This window comes from Amphibalanus amphitrite, unplaced genomic scaffold, assembly GCF_019059575.1.
Source record: "Amphibalanus amphitrite isolate SeventyFive unplaced genomic scaffold, NRLGWU_Aamphi_draft 000053F_arrow, whole genome shotgun sequence".
In the NCBI taxonomy this organism is placed as follows: Eukaryota; Metazoa; Arthropoda; class Thecostraca; order Balanomorpha; family Balanidae; genus Amphibalanus; species Amphibalanus amphitrite.
This window is the reverse complement of record NW_024881549.1, coordinates 1,380,626-1,394,488: the sequence shown is the minus strand read 5'-3', so window position 1 is coordinate 1,394,488 and position 13,863 is coordinate 1,380,626. Positions and strand designations below refer to the sequence as shown.

The following is a 13,863-nucleotide window of genomic DNA, read 5'->3' as shown; positions in this document are numbered from 1 at the left end:
TGCCCGGCATGCTCGGCCCTCTTCGTGGCTCTCCGTGACTGGTATTGTAGTTCAGCATGCCGGCTGTCGTGCGGATTGTGTGATCTGCTCCTGCTCCTCTTTTCTCCTGTCCTCTTCTCTATTCCTCTCCTCTTCGCCCCGCCGGGTGTCGCAGCGCCAGCGACACAGGACGCTATCAAGTTAATGTGGTACCGTCCTAAATGTCATACTGCCACCTTTTCGATGCTTATGAGTTTTTCATAAATGAATTAATCAGACGGCCGAATCGAGGCTCATGATGTAAATCTTTACGCCAGTTGGCTCCCCAAGCTCCTTTTCCATTTTTTTTTTTTTTACTGAATCTAACAATTGGCTGTTCAAGTCAACTTTGAATGTATGACTGCTTAACTACTTTCCAACGAATACTTTTGAAAATAGCAAAATCCACCCTGGCGTTGGAGAGGCAGCGGTTGTCAGCCGGCCGCGCCTCTGACTTGCCTGACCCGACCTGGCAGCCGGCTCCTTCCCTGCACCCTGTTCCCCGCCCGGTCTGAGCGCCCCCGTCATATCACCGACCGAACAAATACGGAACGAACCAGGGTGCCAATCGTCTGATGAAAAGGCGGAGTGCATCCCTTTGGCTAGTTGCTGGAGTTGTAAAATTATACGGTATTTCGGTCGGGTGATTTGGCGTGGCGCTGGCTACTTTTATCTTCGGTATCTATGGCATCTATTTCGATATTGTATTGCACTGTTTCCTTTGGGGAGTGTTGCTCATGAAAGACAGATTAATGCTATGCTTGTAGAAGGTTGTAGCTAGATGTGTTATGCTCTAACAGGAGAGGTGAAGTTTGGGCCGCCGCCGCCCAGCCGTCCGCCGGCCGCACACTGACGGCTAGCTGACGCAGCACACGGAATACAGATACACACCAGCGGCGAGGTGGGACGGCGGGCGGCGGCGGCGGCCACTCCAGCAGCCGCTGACCGGAGCCGTGGGGCCGCTCCGGCTTCTCTCTCCGTCTCTCTCTCTCAGCTCTGTCCGGCGGCGGTCGGTGCGTTCCCGGCCAGACGGCCTGCGACTCGGGCACGCAGTGTGTGCCGCTCTCGGCGCTCTGTGACGGCCGCTACGACTGCCGCGACCGCTCGGACGAGTCGCGCTGCCAGCGGCGGGCGGCGCCCGTACGGACCGCGCGCCGACAGCGGCGCCGCCGACTGCGCCGCCGCCGGAGGGGACACGGCGCCGGCAAGAAGGCGGCCGCGGCCAGCCACAACCGCCAGCAGAGCAAGCCGGGAACCGGGAGCTGGTTCTAGGGGTCAACGCAACAGAGGAAACCAACGCTTACACATAACTGCCATATTGAATTCTCGAGTCTTCCATGTGTGTGACTATTGTTGCCAGTTACGACTGCCTGCTTCAGACCAATGTAACATTAGGCTAGCTTACTGTAGGAAATAAAGTTGGTAGTGTTGTAGATGTGCATGTTTGGTTTTGCATGGGCCGGGGATGAACGAGGCCGTATAAAGCGTAGATACGCATCGAGCTAGCTCTTCCGACAACCATAAAGGTACGTGGACATGACTTTCTGTCTTCTCTTTACTTTGCTTCTTACGTGTTAATATTCCTTCATTAAGTTGGTTGTTTTTTTGTGTCAAATAGCAATGCTCAAAGCGGGTACCAAAGGCTCAAAGCCTGAGTAAATACCCGGGTATTGTCTGATTGGGCCCTGTTTTTCTGCCGTCCGCTACTCGGCGAGTTTCGGCTGTTAGCTATCTGTCGTTAATCCGCTGTCCGCTGACCGGCACACCCGCCCGCCGCAGCCTCCGAGGACTCCGTCGAGGAGGTGGCCATCCGAATCGTGCCGTCGCGTGACTCGGCGCCCGTCGGTGCCACGCTCGACCTCACGTGCCAGGTGACGGGCGCCGAGGGCACGCGCGCCTCGTGGCAGCGCGTGAACGCTCCGCTGCCGCCGGGCGCCATCGCTCGCGGTAACCAGCTGCGCCTGTCCGAGCTGACTGCCGACGACGGTGGCCTGTACCGCTGCACGGTGATGACAAGAGGAGGCGCCGAGTACACAGAGGACTACGTGCTGGCCATCCAAGGTGGGTGCGTCGCTCCTTCGCGCAGTGGGGCCTAATGGCAGTCGAGTGTGATGCTTTTTGACTGTTGACTGCCGACTTCAAATGTGTTAGGCGTTTGGTCCCCAATCCCATGGATGGCGTGATGTTTCCTTGTTTTACGAATAGTGTGACAAAGAACCACTACGCCATCCGTTTACGAATAGAGGATGCTCTATCTCTAAGCTCAACTCCATGACCAGTAGGGGACTCATTCAACTCAGAAGGCCCTCATATCAACTTCCCCCGCTCTCTGCTGTCAGTGCCGCCGGCGCCGGACGTGCTGGTACCGGAGCGCTCGGCCCCGGAGACGGTGCGCGCCCGTCTGACGGCGCCCGTCGAACTGCGGTGTCGCAGCCCGCTGCCGGGGCCGCTCAGCTACACGTGGACCAAGTCGGACGGACCGATGCCGGCCGGTCTGGTCACCAGCCAGGTATGCATGGACGGACGGAGAGACGAGCGAACAGGCGGGTGGGCAGAAGGATGGACCGACAGACTGACCGTCTCCATAATTTGTGGTTTGTTTGTGTCCCGAATTTTTAGTCTCGCTCCTTTTGTCGCTGTTTTTTTTTTCTTTTTAGGTCACATCTGACTATCAGCTTTCAAATATATATGTTGAAGGTCTGCGCGATGAGCGTTGTCACTGCCAAATGACGCCGATGTCACCAGCTGCCCACTGTTGCCCTGCCCGTCCATTGCCTGTCTCAGTTGAGTGACCTCCACCCATTCTCCACAGGAGACGCTGTCAATTGACGTTGCGCGCGTCGAGCACGCCGGCATGTACGTGTGCACGTCTCGTAACGCGCAGACCTCCACGGACACGACCACCGTGCTCCTGGTGACCGAGGTGGTGCCCTCGTTCGGCGCCTCGGACGGCTCCTTCGTGGCGCTGGAGACCATTCCAGACGCCTATCTCAGCTTCGACGTGGAGCTGTCGTTCCGGCCGGCCGCTATGGATGGTTAGTGACGGGTCAGCTGAGGTCACTGCACGTTGCTTGGTCACTACGGCCACTGCCGGGTCACTGGTCGGGCGCTTGTTTGTCATCTAGTCGGAACTGGGGTTTCAAAGTCACTGCTGGGTCACGGGATAGGCCTGTTTGGTATTTGGATCTCTGATGGTTGGTGCTGGGTTCGTCACTATGCCCATCGCTAGGTTCTGATGGCTGTCACTTCACGTTACGGCGGCAAAATAGCGTCGGTCAGTACGGCGTTTGCTCAAAAGATCCCGCTATCCTAGTGATCCATGTGTGCGTCCTTTCGCGAATCGTATGGCGGAGGGACACGCCAAACTATCTATGTGCCGTCTGTAGTACCTGGCCGCCCTGACCGGCCTCTTCCGGCGCCCCTCCCACAGGCCTGCTGCTGTACAACGGCCAGCAGTCGACTGGAGACGGCAGCGGCGGCGACTTTGTCTCGTTCGGCCTGCGCGAGGGCTACCCAGAGTTCCGGTTCAAGCTGGGCGGCGCGCCGGCAGTGCTCCGCTCGCGGCGTGCCGTCATCATGGACATGTGGCACACGGTCCGGCTGCAGCGCGACAAGAACAGAGGTGAGTGGAAGGCCTGAGCCGACGGCCGGGTCCATCTCAGTGGGTGACCCTTCTCCACTAACGGGGGAGCATCGTCTCCAATGCAGTACCTACTATGAAGACCAGCAAACGCACCTGCGTGGTATGTATGTGATCGTGTCTCCTCCCGCTCTGTGAAATTAACGTCACCGTGTGTCTCCACAGGAAAGATGACGGTGGACGGTAACACGGAGGTGGATGGCGAGGCGGACGGAGAGTACGTCGGTCTGGACCTGGACGAGCCGCTCTACATCGGCGGCGTGCCAGACTTCGCGCAGATCCACCCCGAGAGCGGCTTCGACCGCGGATTCATCGGTGAGTCACGGTGGCATAGGGTGAACTGGACTGCGGTGGTGGTGCGGTCCGATCGTACTATGGAGTATGAGGGGGAGAGGTTGCGCCTTTGTCTCCTCTAGCCTCTGTATTTTGAGAACGTTTGTTTGCCACCCAGGCTGCCTTACACGCCTCTCCGTCCCCTCTGACCGCCGTACCTCTGTCTGTTACACCCAGGCTACCTTACACGCCTCTCCGTCTCCTCTGACCGCTGTACCTCTGTCTGTTACACCCAGACTGTGTGACGCTTCTCCGTCCCCTCTAACCGCCGCATCTCGGTGTCTGCCACCCAGGCTGCGTGGCGCGACTCTCGGTCTCTGGCGTGCTGTATAGCCTGCAGTCGGACGCGCTGGACAGACGCGACGTGCGTCAGTGTGAGGTGTGTCGCACCGACTCGTCCTGCGACAACAGCGGCCTGTGCCAGGAGGCGCTCAATGAGCGGGGCCACCGCTGCATCTGTGCCGCCGGATTCACCGGGCCCACCTGCTCCGAGGCCGGACAGGTGTGCTACCCAGGTGAGGACTGGAGGGTGTGCTGAAACTACATGGGCACAGAGCGGTGTATTACCCAGGTACGGACAGGACGGGCAGGGGGTGTGCTACTGATGTTCACAAGTACGGTCGGACCGATGGGCTGTCTACAGCTAAGACAGGCGTGTTGTACTCTGGTACGAATGCCGTGTAGATTATGATGATGATGATGATGATGATGAATTGGGGGTTTGGGGCGCCCGGACTATAGTGGTCATCGGCGCCCATAACACGACATTAGAAGATTACGTTATGATTATAAAAAAACGCAGGGGAAACTACTTAGCTCCCATCGTGTAGATAAGAGGCCGGCTCGTCAGTTACCACCAAGAGGCCCTTGCCGTCAGGGCGTGGTCCGTGCCTTCAGGGCTGCAGTGTGGAAGTGGAAAAACGGTGTGTTTCCATTGCTCGTGGTCTGTCCTGCTTTCCATGTTCGATTATCCGGGTTGTGCCCTGACGTCGTGTATATCTCTTCTGACTCCACCGTCACCGCCGCCGCCAGGTGCCTGCGGCTCGGGCCGCTGCGTGAACGCTCCGGGCGGCTTCACCTGCTACTGTCCTTTCGGCAAGACGGGTGCCCGCTGCGAGCGAGATATCGTCATCACAGAGCCCAACTTTGGCGGCGACAGCTACATTACCTACGACACGCCCCGGGCCATCAGACAGTGAGTAGACGGGGAGAGGGGAGGGAGTGGGGCTTTGGGGGGGATGTGCCTGGGACTGTGGGGGAAGAGGTGCGTCAGAGGGCCTTGTTGAGCTGGTTGGTCTGACCAGATAGCAAAGATTGCGAATCTATCTGTTATTTATGTATGTCTCAACGCTACTTATTGTCAAACCTTCTCCACCGTCAGACTGAAGTTTGACCTGCTGCTGAAGCCTGAGAAGGTCGAGGACGGCCTGCTGCTGTACGCCGCACAGAACGAACAGGGCCAGGGCGACTTCGTGGCGCTCGCCATCAAGGACAAACACGTCGAATTCCGGTGGGTGGCCAGGCGACAGCTGCTGGGGCTCCTCAGAGGGGACCCTCCGGCAGTCTGATCGTGTGCGCTGCACGTCTGACTTGCGCTGTCTTTGTCGTCGCCTCTCCGTGTCATCGTTTCTTGTCTCCTGTGTGTTGGTTGCCGTCCCTGGCCCGTCTCCGTGCTCCCGAGTTCGACAGGAGCGCCGGCGCCGCCTCCAACTTCTCCCGTGTCCCCAGGTACGACACGGGCACCGGCGCCGCCGTGCTGCGCAGTCCCGAGGAGGTCAAACAGGGAGAGTGGATCAAAATCGCCGGCACACGCCAGATGAGGGACGGCACGCTCCGGGTCAACGACGGTAGGTGGACGGCGGGGGTCTGCCCATCCCTCAGAAAACTCGCCGTATCTTCAAAGGGAAAATAGTGTATGAAAAGTTCCCTGCTACTGTAACGAATTACGTAGGTCGAACTGACCGGGTGACTGGGTCCCTCCTTTTCAACAACGAAATTAAAGGAGCGCCTGAGCTTCGATGTCATTAATAGAACATTAATTGGGGTTCTTTCCTCGGCCCTGTGAGCGTGTTCCCCGATAAGTGCGTTACATTCCCACTGACGTATCGGGCCGTCCATCCGGCGGTGTTCACCAGGTGAGGAGGTGCTGGGTAAGTCCCCGGGCAGCACGCGCGGCCTGAACCTGCAGACGCCGCTGTATCTGGGCGGCGTGGACCGGCAGCGGGTGCGTGTCAGCGACGGCGTGGGCGTGCAGCGCGGCCTCATCGGCTGCGTCGGCTCGCTGCGCGTCGACGACCGCGAGCTGGAGCTGCTCGACGGCCGCCAGGACGCGGCCAACGTGGACCAATGCGCGCCGTCGCGGCCCTGCGAGCGGCGGCCGTGCCTGAACGGCGCCTCCTGCCGGGACACCGGCTACCAGCCCGACCAGTTCCAGTGTGACTGCGTCGGCGGCTTCTCCGGAAAACGCTGCGAGGTGAGATAGAGACGTCTCTGGAGTGGGATGTTAAGGAGGGATGTCGCATTATGTGGAGTGCGATGCCGTAGCTTGTAGGGACATCGGTGCTTTCTTTCGCGAAGAGGGAGGCCAGAATGCAACGTAAACCGTGTCCAATTATATCGCGCCGTTTTTTTTCCTGGTGGCCGAGCTGACTGACCGCTGCCGACACGCAGGTCTCACAGGACGACTGCGCCCGGAACAACCCGTGTCAGAACGGTGGCGAGTGTGTCCAGAGGGCCGGCATGACCGCCTGCAACTGTCCGCTCGGCTTCGGCGGCATCTACTGCGAGCGAGGTGAGTGCCGAATGGCCATGTAGATGTCTATATGCGTTTTTTATAGAACTATGCGGATAACCCGGCTCTGTAGAACGTCCCAGTTGAAGTGTTCTTACGACCGTTACCGTTCTGCAGGGCTTTTGCGTTTGTTCTCGACTGTCCTGACGTCCGTGTCTCTCTCTGCAGAGGTGGAGCTCAGCTCTCACCTGTGGTTCGACATGCACTCGTACGCCGAGCTGCCGCTGAAGCTGCTGCCGCACCAGTCCAACTCGCAGCCCGAGACGGTCAACATCACCTTCTCGACGCTGGAGGAGGACGGCCTGCTCTTCTTCCACGGACAGACTGCGCGCGAGCGCGGCGCCGGACAGGACTACATCGCCATCGCCGGTCAGTTACAGGGCTGGGAGGAGCAGGGATGCCCGGGCGGTGAGCGTCAGGGGCGCAAAAAGCAGATCCGTCGGTAGCTATAGGACAAGTGGGCTACCCGGGGAAGGGTAGCTATAAGGTAGCACATGTCCTGCTAGCACCCAGGGAAGGTTGAGTAGCACACCTGTCCAGGCGTTGAGTGAGGCAAAGGTGCCGATGTTTGCCGGCGTGCAATTTGCCGGTAGCGGGGATACGGACCGTCGTCCATCACCTGTGTATATTGGTTCGGCTCGCTCCCGAGTTCTTTCCCAGCAAATATGTTTTTTTCAGACGCCGAGGATCGTGAATGCCATGATTGTGAGAGCTAGAGAAAAACTTGGTGCGCTTTACAAATAATCAGTAATCAGTACAATCAGTATGAGAACTAGTGGTAAACAGCAGTAGTTCCATGCAGCACTGACCGGTTCTGACTGCCGACTGACGCCCTGGGTGTTCCGTATGCCGCAGTGCGGGCGGGCCGGCCGGAGCTGAGTTTCGAGCTCGGCTCGGGCCCGCTGCGGATCACGCTGCCGCAGCGGGTGGCGGACGGCCGCCAGCACACGCTGGTGGCGCGCCGCACCGGCCGCCAGGGCGAGCTGCTGCTCGACGACACCTACTCGGAGAGCGGCGAGACGCCCGGCTACCTGACCATGATGAACACCAACGGCAACATCTACATCGGTCAGTGGCGCCGCCGGCGGCCCTCTGTAGCGCCCGTGAGCGAGTCACACTCAAGCAGAGGCATGCCTTACTGGACCCCGAATAGTGCCTCTCAGAGCCTCGAACTCACCTTTTCTGTGCCTATAGCCTGCCTTGAGCGTAATGCTACTCTTCGCAAAACGCTGCAAAGTGTCGGGTGTTCCGATCACTTTAGGACTCCCATTTAGGTCGGCAGCGCTGACTCTGGCCCTGTGACTGTCAATGGCTGTGACCATGTGATTATGCAAGAGACTGTCATCCTGTGACTGGCTCATCAGTCAGCGACTCCCTAACTATCCGACAAGCGGTTTGCCCTACTTTGAGCTGATAACTGTGACCCTGTCACCCTGTGGCTGCCATGTCGGTGACCCAAAAACTTCCTAACAGGCGGTCTGCCCGACTTTGAGCTGATGACTGTGACTGCCACATCAGTCAGTGATTCCTTTACCATCCGACAGGCGGTCTGCCCGACTTTGAGCTGATGACGGACGGCCGGTTCGCGATGGGTCTGGTCGGCTGCGTACACCAGCTCTCCATCCAGGGAGACCCGGTGGACTTTACCACTGATCTGCAGGGAGGCGCCAATGTCAGCCCCTGTACCGGGTAAGTCGGCTTCTGGGCGGCCGTGGTGCCGGGTGTGACCGGCCGCCCGGCCTCAAACGACTGCGGGCTGGGTGTCATCCGCTGAGTGGAGTCCAACGATTTGACATTGGCATAGGGTTAGCCAAGTTTCTCGAGTGTTATCATTGTAGCGGACACTGGGCCACCACTGGTGTAGGTGAGGCCGGGGCTCCTTGGCATGAACGTATCTGAGCTTCTCGACAGAAATTGAGTGTCTGTCGGAGTTGTCCTTCAGCCCAGTCCAGCCCAGCTCGGTCGGGCCGCGCGGTGGTGCTGCCCCTATGACCGCTGCCTTCCGCCCTCCGCAGGGACGAGGGCGCGCCGCTGTCACTGCCGGACCTGGGAGGTGGCACGGACCCCATCCCGCCGCCCGAGTACCCGCCGCTCGACTATGTCCCAGAGTACGACTACGATTACAACGGCGGACAGGCGCAACTGGCCAACGCCAGCGAGCGCACACCGTACTACGACTTCGATAACAACTACAACAACGACTATGACAACTACTCGTACGACTATGATCAGAACAATGATTACCTGCAGGGCGTATGGAACGACCTGCTGCAGTGAGCGGCCGCGGTGCCTTGCCGGCCGCGCCGGCCGCCGCCGGAGGTACACAGGCCCTCCCGGCCGGCGGCGGCGACTACCGAATCTCGTCTGAAACTCGTGCCAAGCCGGCGGCCCGCGCGCCGCCCGGTTCACTATGTATATGGAGTGCGTGTGCGCCGCGCCGCCGGCCAACTAGCTTGCTGTACGTAGGTGGCGAGTGGTGGGGCCTCGGCGCGGGGCGGACCGCCATCGGCGCGCTGCAGCGCCGCGCCCAGTCACTGCCATCGCTTCCCCTGGCCGGTCACCGGTCCGGCGGGCCGCTCCCAGTCAGTCCCCACTAGTCAGTGTGCGCCGCGCCCGCCGACATCCCCCACCCCCCGCTGCAGGGGCGCCGCTCGTCAGTCAGGATTAATTTGGCTTCGCTTCCACATATCAGTGTCAGTTCACAGTTCGGCGGCTGCTTCTCTGGCCGCCCCCGTCTCCGAGGCAGCCGTCTCGGGCCGCTCCGCCCCTGGTACGGCCTCACTGGCCGCCCCCGCCCGCCGTGGCCGCCTCTCGCCGCCCGTCACTAGCGGCCCGCGGCCCGCGCTCTCTCAGCTTGGTCCCCAGCGCGTCAGTGGAGTGGTGTTGATGTAGCAGTGACGCCGCCGTACACTTGCTCTATGTCTATTTGTATTTTAAACGTGTCGCCAATAAAGTCAGATTCTACTATCGCCATGCAGTGGTAACTCGACGCCCTCTATGACGACTTAATGAGGAAAACGCTTTCAATCAGCATACAACCGTAGCAAAGCTATCAACGCCTTTGTCGTACTAGCATCCATGTCTTTGCGTACTGGTTTGAAAATGTCACTTCAACCAGCGTTTAACAAATGAGTGTTAGGTGGCTTAAAGCATACGGTAGCACCCCAAATGTTTGCCTGACCTTTTGAAAAAAGAGCGACAGAATGCTTACAGTATATAGTAATTTATTGTACGCACCGGGCCGTTCGTCAGCTCTCTGCCTTGCTGAAGCAGGCGATGAAGAAGCCGATGGTGTCCCGGTCGCAGCAGTCTGACTCGGGCTGCGGTACGAACCGCTGCACCCGGCCGCACTGGTCGGCGTCCAGACCGTGGCCGGGCAGACCCGGCCCGCCCAGCCGCGGCTCGGCCGGCTCCAGCCGCAGCCGCGGCCGTGCCACCAGAGCAGCGGCCACCTGGGCCTCGTTCTCGGCCGGCGGCACGGTGCACGTGCTGTAGACGAGCCGGCCGCCGGGCCGCACCAGGTCGGCGCCGACGGCCAGCAGCCGGCGCTGCAGCGGCCCGTAGGAGCGCAGCTGGGCGCCGGCGGCGGGCGGCGTCAGCCGCGGCCGCTGGCCCAGACCGCTGCACGGAGCGTCCACCAGCACTCGGTCGAAGGTGTCGGGCGCGAACGGCGGCGCGCACGGTCCGTCGGCGTGCTGCGGGCACGGCTCGCCCGTCAGGTGCCGCCGCCGCAGCCGGCAGGCCGAGTCGGCCGACAGCAGACGCGTGGAGTCGGCGCGCAGGGCGTGCACACAGCTCAGCAGCTGCTCCTCGGCCAGCGCCGCGATACGGGCCACCTTGGCCGCCGTCCGGTCGAACGCGTACAGCAGACCCTGTCAAGGACAGCCAGCCGTCAGTCGACCTGCACAGAGCCACAGGCCCGCCCGGAAACTGCCGCCCAACATTACCCGCCCAGCCGGGAAACTGACAGGCCAATCCCACCTGTCAAACCCGGGAACCCACAGCCCACCGGCTCAAACCACCTCACCATGACGCTTCCATCTATGATCTAATCCCGCGTTCGATGTTTCTTGGACAACGAAGATTCTACGTCGTCCGGCCAATCCCGTTCAAGGTCAGTGGGGGCTCGGCTGCGTTTATGGAACGTGATTGGCCGGACGACGTAGAATCTTCGTCGTCCGAGAGACATCGAACGCGGGGTAAATGTATGGAGAAAAGAAACTTTCTTGAATCTGGACAAAGTATCTCGTGTAGGTCACCATTTTCCATGTATCTAATGTCTGTGGTCTGTTACGGGTGTCTGAAAAGGGTAAGCGCTGTGTCACGAGAATGCATCAATTTCGACCGTGCATTGAGCGGATGGCGGCAGACACTGTCCATCCGCCCTGGGCACCCACCTGATTCTGCATCAGCTGCGCCAGATGGGTGGTCTTGCCGCCGGGCGCGGCGCACATGTCGAGCACCAGCTCGCCGGGCCGCGGCGCCAGCACCCGGGAGGTGAGCGCGGACGGAATGTTCTGCAGCATGGCGCGCCGGCCGCACAGCGGGCCCAGACTGGGAGCGCCGAACACGGGCTCCGTAACACGGACCGCCACGCCGCTGAGAGACGCAGAGGTGGGGCGAGTGTCAGACTGGACGAAATTAAAAGACTCATAACTTTGACCGACAAAACACCGACAGACAGATTTAGGACTAAAAGTTGGACGGATATTCCGACTCACCGGACTGTCAGAAAAACGGACAGACAATGGGCGGAAAGGACCACTTCACTCAAGCCCCTCACAGCCTCAGGCGATGCATTTGTGAGCAAGTGAGACCTCAGAGGATGTGAGGCGAGATAATACAGGCGGGCTTTCACCTCCACCTGGGCCGGCATGGACGGGTGGGGGTGGACGCATCGTCCGCTGACAGGATAACACTGTCGCCCTCACCTGGGCCTGTCGGTGGTGAACAGCTCCCGTCGGGACAGCTGCATCACGCCGTTACCGACGAAGGTGGTGGCTCCGGCGTAAGGCTGGGTGCGGCCCCTCAGACAGCGGCCGTCCCGGTCCGCGTACACGGCCACCGCGTCACCGGACTGCAGCTCTGCGGGCAGTGTAGCACAGGCACGGTCAGCAACAGAGCACAGTTTACAGAATATACACATCCATCTACCAAACGCGTCCGTGTATCTTACACACCAATGAGCGTTTATGTGCTAACAAACTGCAAACAGTCGATGGATGAAACAGTTTTGTCATTTGTCTCGATGACTCTAGTGTCGACTGTTTGCAGTTTGTTGCTCTACCCCGTTTGTATCACCAATCGCTGCTAACTCGTCACCAGAATTGTACCGGCGCCATACCAGCCGCCACGTGCAGAGCTCTCCTGTCATCCGACCCGGCCCGTCTGTCCGTGGTACTGACCGGCCGGACAGCCCAGCACGCCCGGGGCGTAGACGTCCGCTCCGCGCAGCACGGCCGCCCCGCAGAGCGCGTCCACGATCAGCTGGCGGTGGCGCGGTGTCGGGGGCGGCCGGTCGTCCGCCCGCACCACCAGCAGCTCCGGCAGCGAGCCGTGCCGGAACACCCGGTACGCCACGTCCGGGTACAACTGCAGGGCACACACAGACGCGTCAGCTGGGCACATAACACAGACGCGTCAGCAGGGGCACACATATACACGCATTCAAATTCCAACGTATCGCTACAAAGAGAATCGCCTGGTAGAAACAACGACCCATTTAGCCATCTACTGTAATGAAACTTTTGGCATTCCCTTGGCCTTGCAACAACCAATATAGCCGATTTACAGTATATGTAATTGGTGGTATTGATCTGTCGATGCTGAACACATGGATCCATGGACCATATGACAGCAAACAATTACAAGATCTCACCTTTCTGAGGTAATCTTTGAGGTCATCCTCCATGCTCTCACTTTCCTTGTCGCCCATATTGACTCGAATGGTGGAGAAGCGAGGAGCAGTACTGTATCGGAAGTCCGTCCAGGACACATCGCTGCCTTCAGTTTTAACATCGTCTGACATTTTCTGACGTAAAATAACAAATGAGTGAGCCCTGAAATAGTTTGCATACACTTCAAGCAATCAGCAAAGTAGCGCAAATGCAGTGTGGCAACTGCACTGTGGCAAAACTACAAGGAACTGCCAACTGGAGTGAAAAATACTGTCTATGGCACAAAGATCATTGAGATTACCCATGCAGAGAGACATTTAGGAATTAGGGTAGTAAGCTGAGTGGATGGGAAAAGTTCGCAGCACAGATGGCAGACTGAAGGCGGGGGCTAAGAGAAAGAACAGTGCCTGCCACAGCCCTAGGTTCAGCCTAGCGTTTTAACCTGATCTAACCTTACCTACTGAACTGCAACCTTGAACCCACCAACCAACAAGCTACAAACCTACAACCTACCAACCTAAAACCTACAACCTAATAGGTACCTACCAACCTACAATGATTATGCTCATGAGGAACGACCTAAGCAATAGATCTAAGGACAAAAAGACTTAGTGCAGCAAGCGCTGATCGCAGATCAGTAGGTAGTTGTAATAATTGTAATAGGCTTTCAGAGCAATTATAGGCATAATTAACAAAAACAAACAATTAACAAAAACAAATAAATCAGCAAAACATAGGAACCGGTTTTGAAACAGCTGCGTCGAATTCGAAGCAGCGTAAATGACCCCCGAAAGACTAGCCTTGGTACATGACGTTTCTAAAACGTTAGCTTTGATAAAATTATGGGTTCATTCATCATAAACATCATGAGATGACATAATAATATATTTTTGTACCAAGCTATTGTATTACTCATTGAATATCGATCTTTTATTGTCAACTTTTATTCTTGTTTCAAATTTGACGTCATGTATCTGATAAAAACATTGACTCAAGGCTCCAAAAACCTGGCTAAAAACTACCAGCCTTGAACGTGTATAAAGCGCGGTCGATTCAATTTACTTCATTTTTATTTGATTGTTGGGATTGGGATTGATTCGATTGATTGGATTGGGGCAGTAAAATATAAGTTTTTTGAAGAGTGATATTGGAAAATTAATTGGCAATAAAATAAGGGAGTGGTG

The 13,863-nt window shown here is 58.1% G+C and overlaps 2 protein-coding genes across 2 annotated transcripts in view; one reads left to right on the top strand and one right to left on the bottom strand.

Annotated features, from left to right (window-relative positions):
* The window catches only part of LOC122378006 (basement membrane-specific heparan sulfate proteoglycan core protein-like), an 80,365-nt gene extending 70,614 nt beyond the window's left edge, over positions 1-9,751 (top strand). Inside the window, exons 66-80 of the mRNA XM_043358714.1 lie at positions 1,798-2,079; positions 2,358-2,527; positions 2,831-3,053; positions 3,449-3,640; positions 3,824-3,973; positions 4,285-4,506; positions 5,024-5,186; positions 5,373-5,501; positions 5,720-5,838; positions 6,127-6,464; positions 6,662-6,782; positions 6,951-7,151; positions 7,638-7,850; positions 8,327-8,471; positions 8,798-9,751. Of these exons, the coding sequence (XP_043214649.1) occupies positions 1,798-2,079; positions 2,358-2,527; positions 2,831-3,053; positions 3,449-3,640; positions 3,824-3,973; positions 4,285-4,506; positions 5,024-5,186; positions 5,373-5,501; positions 5,720-5,838; positions 6,127-6,464; positions 6,662-6,782; positions 6,951-7,151; positions 7,638-7,850; positions 8,327-8,471; positions 8,798-9,059 (2,930 nt within the window). The 3' untranslated portion in view covers positions 9,060-9,751. The remainder of the gene's footprint in view (positions 1-1,797; positions 2,080-2,357; positions 2,528-2,830; positions 3,054-3,448; positions 3,641-3,823; positions 3,974-4,284; positions 4,507-5,023; positions 5,187-5,372; positions 5,502-5,719; positions 5,839-6,126; positions 6,465-6,661; positions 6,783-6,950; positions 7,152-7,637; positions 7,851-8,326; positions 8,472-8,797) is intronic.
* On the bottom strand, positions 9,694-13,166 carry LOC122378008 (tRNA (cytosine(72)-C(5))-methyltransferase NSUN6-like). The gene is made up of 6 exons (XM_043358715.1): positions 13,137-13,166; positions 12,661-12,841; positions 12,188-12,374; positions 11,714-11,867; positions 11,180-11,381; positions 9,694-10,654 (listed from the first exon to the last, which is right to left on the bottom strand). The coding sequence occupies exons 2-6, from the start codon at positions 12,808-12,810 to the stop codon at positions 10,031-10,033; spliced, it is 1,317 nt and encodes a 438-aa protein (XP_043214650.1). The 5' UTR covers positions 12,811-12,841; positions 13,137-13,166; the 3' UTR covers positions 9,694-10,030.
* Positions 13,167-13,863: the final 697 nt, after the last annotated feature.